The 8,370-nt window shown below is 44.7% G+C and overlaps 1 protein-coding gene across 1 annotated transcript; it reads right to left on the bottom strand.

The window, feature by feature from the left end:
* Positions 1 to 3,982: 3,982 nt before the first annotated feature.
* On the bottom strand, positions 3,983 to 8,362 carry RPL7 (ribosomal protein L7). The gene is made up of 7 exons (XM_026012607.2): positions 7,658 to 8,362; positions 6,795 to 6,900; positions 6,280 to 6,446; positions 5,419 to 5,556; positions 5,195 to 5,304; positions 4,684 to 4,893; positions 3,983 to 4,373 (listed from the first exon to the last, which is right to left on the bottom strand). Exons 1-6 carry the CDS (start codon positions 7,702 to 7,704, stop codon positions 4,685 to 4,687), a joined length of 777 nt encoding a protein of 258 aa, XP_025868392.2. The 5' UTR covers positions 7,705 to 8,362; the 3' UTR covers positions 3,983 to 4,373; position 4,684.
* Between the last annotated feature and the right edge of the window lie 8 nt (positions 8,363 to 8,370).

Below are 8,370 nucleotides of genomic sequence, written 5' to 3'. Positions count from 1 at the left end.
GGACGGTCGGTTGGGGTGCCGCGCCGGGAGGGTGTTTGGGCGGCTAGGAGGCTGCTAGGACTCCCTCGACAACTAGCATAGGTGCCACCACCACTGGCGTCACTGCTGGGGGCGGGGGGGCGGGGTGAGAGGATGCTGAAACAGGACTGGGTGCACAGGAGTCAGCCGTGGCACGAAAGTTGCGCCATGCACCTGCAGCCTGGGTAGGTGAGCAGCTGGACAAGGTCGGTGATGTCCAGTTCTGTGGGTCGCACTTTTAAGATTAAACTAACCAGGCTCTCCAGAGTACTGATGAGTCTACTGGAACTTTCAAACAGCGCAGCAAAACCTGCTAGCCCAATCTTAGGTTAAGTGACGTAGTCATCGAGTTCCCTCGCCACGTCCGCCCGAATTCCATATTCTAGGTCTCCTTTGTCTAGGTTCTTTGGTGAGGAATTAGATGTGTCCCCTCCCCAGTAAAGCCTAGCACCCAGACTTGTGCGGTAGGGCCTTAGCATCTAAACTTTTACCAAATTATGTTCTAAACTCTTTACCTCCATTTCATAACCCCAAACAGGCCTCCAAGTTTAGCCCTAGGAACAGATGGCTTCAGATCTTACAAAACTGAAGTTGCACACCACTTTCTGTTTTCATCAAGCTCCATACTCGTATTTCCTAGCTCCTCTTGTTAAGAAAACTCAAGTTAGACCTGGAATCTAATACTTGCCCCACCACTTGGTGATCCTGGGGAAGGCAAAGTTAACCCCTCATCCAAAAAATGGGGATAGTCCTATACTTAGCTAATAGGCAGCACAGTAAAAATGACACCAGGATCTTAAAGACAAAGTCCTGGGACCCATTCCCCCAATTAATCAGTTCTGGGATTGCACCCAAAGTGGAGAACAAAAGACCAAGGATTACGTGGATTAAGCGTACACTAGCAGTGAATACGTGATCAAATGTTTATTATTAAATGGTCTACTTTTGAGTCGCTTTAACATCCTCTTGGCTATCCTATCCCATCTGCCACTGACCCGGTCTCCCAACTCTTGACTCCTGCTGTTTTATCACCAGTTGTCCAAATTCTACCTCCTTTGTGAATTTTCCCAATCTGCACAGCATGAACAATCTCCTACATTCCCTTAACGTGCTGTTGTATTTTCACATAAAACCTACACAATAAAACTCATTTTTGAGTCCTTTACAGTAATATGTGTATCACTCACACACACACCTTACTTAACCTCCATGAACACACAGTGCAGCCCCTACTCCTCTCACTATTCACCATGGACAATGTGCCAGCAACCAGAAAATCAAAAATTTAAATTTCTATTGCTCTTAAGAGGCTTGATTCAATCAAAAAACCCCCAAAGGACTGCAATGCACCAGGCATTATTCTAAGTGCCAAAACAGAGAAGGCAAACATTCAAACGTTATAGTGGTTTCAGTACATATTCTCAAAACCTTGAGTGGCTGTGAAAAGCAACAAGAATAAATGGAAAAAACATTTCAGGTAATTGAGATGCTATGACAAATACAGGGTTATACTAAGAGATGTGTCAGAGAAGGTCTCTTTCCAGAATTAAAAAGTCAAACACAGACCTGAGGGCCGAGTGTTCTAGACACAAGATTTTAAGGGTCAAGACCCTACATTAGAAGCTTGTCATTTTTGAGAAACAAGAAGATATAGCTGGGAACTAGAAAGACCAAGGAATAGCCCTCCCAAACATTTCTCTGCTGTAATTCCTGGAATATGCTGCCTAAGGTAGGGACTTTTCTGATGTATTTAAATTAAGGAATTACAGATGGGAAGATTATCCTGGATTATCTGGGTAGCTCAACTTGATCACAAGGGTCCTTACACTGAAGATGGAAGAGGCTATAAGCCAAGAAATACAAGTTATTCCTAGAAACTGGAAAAAACAAGAAAATGGATTCTCTCCTACAGCCTTCAGAAGGCAGGCAGGCCTGATGACACCGATTTAGCCCAGGGAAACCAATTTTGGACTTTTTACCTCTGAAATTGTGAAAGACAATAAACCTGTCTTAAATCACTTAGTTTTAATTTGTAACAACAGCAATAGGAAACAAAAACTTAGTGCCTACTCTATGTCAGGTACTAGGTTGTAAGGATTAAAAAGCTGGCCTTAAAAAAGTTTATTACCCAAGGGAAGGGAGACTTCTGTATGAAAGCAAGGTTTTGGCTGGTTTGATACCAAATCTGTAAAGGAAAGCAGTGGGGGCAGAATGTTATCCATCTTTCCCTACGGGGTGGGTCCCAGGACCCCCAAAAGCAGACACATCCTAGACATCCCAGTAGCACTTATCTCACATTGTGCTAGGTCTAGCATACTAATTAGGACTGAAACATGTAAGTATAAGCCATTTTCCTTTGTATGACCCTGCCAGGCAGTACTCAAGCTACTATATATAATAAATATTTCCTTAGTATTTTGAGCCAGAACTGCTCTAAACATTTTATATGATCGGACATCTTCATCAAAATCCTTATTAGGCACAGCAATCTTCTCCATTTTGCTGATGAACAGATTAATTATGGGCCCAAGCCATTAAGTGAAGGCTGGGTATGAACCCACTTTGGCTCCAGAGCCAGCACTCTTAATCCAGCCTACCACAAAGGAACTTTCAAAGATAAGCAATACCAGTTAACTCCTGTTAAAGATCAGTGAATGTAGTAAATAAGCTTTGTGAGTGGAAAACCAGGGTAGTGGGTTCTTACCATGGTGGATCGTCAAAGGGTACAAATGTACATTTACATATGTGAGGTGAATTTCTGTAGTAGAACCTGCTGGGTAGGGCCCAGACTTTCAAAGGTTAGTTAGCCCCTTCTGGCATATAGATACCATCTTTTAGGTGGGTTTTCTAAACAAGGTGTCAACCTGCATTTCAATAGGTTCTAACAGTTCATATCCATTACCCCCTACTTTATGCACTAGGACCTGACTGCAGGAATTATCACCTTGACAACATGCCTTCCTCCACTCCCACTCTTTGAAACTGCCTAAATTCCTTTATTCTGAAACAAGTGCTTTAGCCTTCTCTATGGCAACTAGATGTCAGCACCTCTTCCCAATTCCCAAACTCTTATTTCCCCAACCTCTGGACCTCCGGCCCCACTCAGATTAAGAATTTATATGGAAAATTGAATTTCACAGACTGAAAACAGAAACCGATCCAGACGACATGTACTGCCAACACATCCTGTTTCCTTATCCTACATATTCCTACGAAGATTCCTCTCTTCTTACCAGCTTCCAAAGCTTTGGAAAGTAGCACAAAGTGCTACTTTGGGTAATGTATCTATTCATGGGCTGTAACAAACCTACCACAGACGTCTAGCTCCTTTCAAACACTAAGTAGGGATGATTCTGGTGCAGGTGTCAAAAGAATCAGCAAGGCACCTGTTTCATAATGCATCATGCCCCTGGCACAGTGAGGGCTACAAAAACTTTTATATGTACTTTGTATCATATTCTATAGTGAAAACTGTCAGTTCACTAATCTAAGTGAGATACATACAATACATATGAATGTTATTCATAAAATTCAGTTTTTGCTCACTAGTGCTATTGGTGCTCAAAAATAACTTATATCTATGGGCACAAATTTCATTTCTTCCTTTGTAGTATACACAATTTATAATGGAATTACTTAAAATCTTACCTAAATATTCAAAACAAGAAAAAACAAAAATGGAGTGCAAAATGAAAACATGGTCACAGAGTACTTTATAGAAAAGTCAAAGCCGATTATGATGGGGATCCCTGGGTGGCACAGCAGTTTGGCGCCTGCCTTTGGCCCAGGGCGCGATCCTGGAGACCCGGGATCGAATCCCACGTCGGGCTCCCAGTGCATGGAGCCTGCTTCTCCCTCTGCCTGTGTCTCTGCCTCTCTCTCTCTCTCTCTGTGTGTGACTATCATAAATAAATAAAAATTAAAAAAAAAAAAAGAAAGAAAGAAAAGTCAAAGCCTCAGAAGATAGAATTTCAGCAACAGTATTTTTATTCGTAAACTGAATTTTTATTACCTTACCCATAAATCACGCACAAAGGCCTATGAAATAGGCTTCCTTCGAACAGACCATTTTGGCTAACTCAATGGCACAATTCAAAAGTGAAAAATTAAGATTTATGCTCTGTACAGAAGAGTCTTTAATAAACCCAAGGAATATTTTCCCACCAAGATACAAACTAGATCCTAAGTTTGAACGTAAATGCTGATGACTTGGCTTAATTTTATCACACCAAGATTTACCTGTCAAGGGACAGGAGAGTCAGGCTGGAAAAAAGTCACCAAGACAACAACACATTTCCATTTGAAAGTAGTCATTTATTAACTGACCAGATTACAAAAATAATCATGGTAGATACCTGAAAAGGAAAACAAAACTAATTAAGGAAACCACCTTAATAGATTAGAATTAACATAAATCAAGAAATTAAGAAAGTGCTCCAGTTTCCATCCTTAAGATAAAAACCCCACGCTTTTTTCTCTTCTCCATAATTTCCCCAAAAGGAAGGAGTAATCAAATCAACTCTAATTAAATTAAGATGGTTGGCTATTTCCCTCCCTTAAAAATACTGATTAGAACCCAACCAAACCTCCATCAATATTTACCCAAAAAGGTATGAAACTATCATTTTTATTAAGTAAACTTCTATTAAGATGTAGCTTGCTCACCTTAGTTCATCCTTCTAATAAGCCTATTGATCTGGTCTTCCCTGTTGCCAGCATCTCCACCTTCTACAAAATGGGTGGTCTTTTTCTTCATTCCACCGCGTGGAGAAGATAATTTGAAGGGCCATAAAAAGTTGTTGGCTTCTTTGAAACGTTTTCCAACGGTATAGATCTCGTGAATCAGATCCTCCATGCAGATGATGCCATATTTACCTGAACATTTTAAGATCATTAAAATCGTTAGCTGTTTTTACAGATTATGTTAGGATATTCAGCAAGAACAACTACAGTCTGAGAGACTTTAAATCAAGAGTAAAGAAACAAAAGGGAAATACATGGCTGTATTTACCAAGATAAAGCTTGAGCCAATGAAATCATAACTTACATTTTCCATAGACTTGTGCATTGTAGGGCATATGGCTAAGATTCATAACAGAACGTAAGGCCACAAAGTGCCAGAAAATGCCAACTTTGTCTCAAAGATCAAATTTCACCTCAAACAGGCAGAACTTACCAAGAGACCGAGCAATCAATGTGTTATCTGTCAGGGCAATTCGCTTCTTGTTGATCTTGCCATAACCACGCTTGTAGATCAATTCATTCACTGACTTCAGGTTTGGGTACCTGAAATGGGAAAAACCAGACATAAATGGCCAAAGGTTATCACCATTAGAATACTTAAAACCCATCTTGCTAACACAGCCAGTTCAGAAAGAACTCACGGGAAAAGAGACTTACCCCCATGCTATATATGGTTCCACAATTCTTAGCATGTTAACTGAAGCCTTGTTGAGCTTAACAAAGGTGCCATTGAAGATCTGGCGAAGGCGAAGAAGCTGTAACACCTTTCGAACCTTTGGGCTCACACCATTGATACTGCAGTGAAAAAAAAGAATTCACTGCAGTGAAAAAAAAGAATTCACTGAACTTTATCAGAATTTTTACTAGTGAATGAGGAATTAACCATTATAAATTTCGGACAACACAAGTCTCATCTAAACAAGACTCTTCTCACGTTACGAAGACCATTAGCGTTTTTCCTTTAGTTAGCTGAACTATTCTATCCCGTGACCCAACCTGCCTCTTCCACAAGCAGGCTTTCTGTTAACACGTACCTTTGACATTTAAAACTTGTCTCATTTCCTTGTTTTGGATACAAGAGTACTTATGAACCTACACTTTAGCCTCTATTTTAAAAGATTTTATTTATTTATTCATGAGACACACACACACAGAGAGAGGCAGAGATACAGGCAGAGGGAGAAGTAGGCTCCATGCAGGGAGCCCGATGTGGGACTCGATCCTGGGACTCCAGGATCACACCCTGGGCTGAAGGCAGCACTAAACCACTGAGCCACCCCGGCTGCCCTACTTTAGTCTCTTTTGAATTAAAATTCATATACCCAGTTAGAGAACAGATAAGGGCTTTGGGCCCAGGGCTTGCACAACAAAACCATCAAAACACCACCCTCCATGTCCTAGCTACACCAAAATCTTTATTCTAGTGTTTTAGAAACAACGGCCCCAGAAGTAACGAAGTTCTGCTGAGACCCTGTAGACTTCCCTTCAAAACCGGGATGCAGTTATAACCCAACTTACCCTCTGATCCTGATGACAAATGCCAACTTGGGTTCTGCAGGCACGTAGAAGTTGCCGGCTTTTCTCGCCATCCTCGCCATGCGAATCTCAGTTCTGTACATCTGCCTGTATTCCTTGTGGTAATGCTTAGCCTTTTCATAGATAAGCTTCCTCCTTGCCTTTCGAAGCTGGAAACCAACACCAGTTATTTCCCCGACTTTTAGCTCAACACCATTAGCCCTTAACACCTAAGGACCAGTTCCTTAGCGGTCCTCTTTATTGCCAACACCAGTTCTGCAGAGGAAAAAAAAACGTTCCCCTGAAACCTTTTCCTTGCCCTGAGGTGCATGAATTATTTCCAAGCACAGATACCACCACCTTCATTTTTACTATCGCTCTGAAGAGCTAATACTAATGCCCAAGCTCACTGGTACCTGGGGGGAAGTAAACAAGCCTCCCCGAGAAGGAAGCCCCATTTTCAATCCCAACCCCAAGGCCTCTCTTTACACGGAGAGGTGCCCCAGAAGTTGACTTACCATCTTTTGGGCAAACTTTTTTCTCAGACGCTTGATCTTCAACTCCGCGAAGTTCCTTCGCTTTTTCTTAAGGGTTTCCGGCACAGCAGGAACCTTCTTCTTCTCTCTGGCATCAGTGAACACAAACTGACCGACAGCTCCAACAGCACACGCACGACCCCGCATCGCTGCGCGTCCGTCCCGAGCTTTGTCATCTAGCCATACCGCCGTCACTGGCTCTACAAACTCGCCCCTTTAGCTTCTCCAACGTGCTGTGCTGCAAGATGCAGACTCCGGCGGGTTTCTAGGCCAGGAATCCTCGGCCTTTTAACACGAGGCCCCCCGAGACTACAGCACGGTCGAATGCACGGTCAGTCCCGGGCTCCCAGTTAGAGCCAGCACGGCAGAGGTTAACAAGACGTACAGACCGAGGAACCTGCTGCGGGACTCGATCTACCCCTAGACTCTTCCCGAGTCTGCGCGTGAAGAGCTTAGGAGTCTCAGGAAGAGACGTTTTGAAAACCTCCCAAGCACCGCCCTCATTCAGGTCTGAAGTCCCACATGCTGAAAGCAAAGGCCTGACGACGGGGGCGACGGGGCCAAATACCAGGCAACAATGAGCCCAACTGAGGCGTTCCGAGCCTCCCACCGGTCGCGCACCTGGTCGGCTCTCATCCCTCGTTCCCGGTATCCCAAACCTCCGCCCCAAGGCCGCCTGCATCCCATCTTGGCCTGGCGCCCCCCGCTAGTGTCACAGAGCGTCACAAACACACAGACAAGTGGGTAAAGGTACAGGCTACAGCCGGATCGAGGGAAAACGAGACAAAAAAATCTCCAGTTTCGTGGATGGAGAAGGATTATCAAGCGGACGAAGAGCAACTTACTCTGCACCCTCCATGGTTCCAGCCGGAAAAAGAGGAAGTTGGCGCATGCGCGCTGTCCACTTAAAGACGACAAGCGCGAAGCCCCACAACTCATAGGTGTCCCGGGATAAGCCAGAAAAGAACTCGCAACTGAGAACTCCCGCAGACACAAAATTAAGTGCTCCCTGTGTCTGCCACTTGCGATCAAGTTCCGGGTAAAATTCATATGAGATAGTGCGTGCACCGATTAGACTCTTTAATCAGCATCACAAGAGCAAAGAATGCTGACACCTTGACTACTCGGGGTCCTAGTCCCTAGGCTGCGTTGACTCGAAGTGCACCCGGCGATGTACGCCAATAACACGCCGCACCGGCGTGAACTACAAATCCCAGCATGCAGCACTCTCGCTGCCCGCCTGGCGGGAGGGCGACGCTTGACTGGGGGCCGTAGGCAACCACGGCGGTGGCGAGTTCAGCCAGGGAAAATGAGAGCCTTTCGGCCCACATTCCACAGGGCTGGCTGCGAGTCCAAGTCGCTGCCGAGACCTGGCTCGTGACGGCCTTCCCGGCTGTCTGCCACCGCTAGCCACAAGCCGGCACCCCGCGGCCGCGCTGCCGAGGTCCTCGCCTCGGCTCCTTCCAGCCTCGGGGCTGTCTTCCCCAGCGCCTGATCGCAGGCGGGGCCGTCCAGAGTCCCACGGCTCAGCGCAAGTGGCGAGGTAGGGACTAGCGCG

This window comes from Vulpes vulpes, chromosome 13, assembly GCF_048418805.1.
Source record: "Vulpes vulpes isolate BD-2025 chromosome 13, VulVul3, whole genome shotgun sequence".
NCBI classification, from domain to species: domain Eukaryota; kingdom Metazoa; phylum Chordata; class Mammalia; order Carnivora; family Canidae; genus Vulpes; species Vulpes vulpes.
The sequence above is the reverse complement of the archived record's forward strand: the minus strand, read 5'-3'. Positions and strand labels throughout refer to the sequence as shown.

Excerpts from the sequence above, each read along its gene's own strand:
- RPL7 (XM_026012607.2), bottom strand. The coding sequence starts at position 7,704 with ATGCGCCAACTTCCTCTTTTTCCGGCTGGAACCATGGAGGGTGCAGA. Across the intron at positions 6,447-6,794 it reads AAAAGTTTGCCCAAAAGATG|CTTCGAAAGGCAAGGAGGAA; the intron begins GTAAGTCAACTT and ends GTTGGTTTCCAG. Across the intron at positions 5,557-6,279 it reads TTTGTCATCAGGATCAGAGG|TATCAATGGTGTGAGCCCAA; the intron begins GTAAGTTGGGTT and ends TTTTCACTGCAG.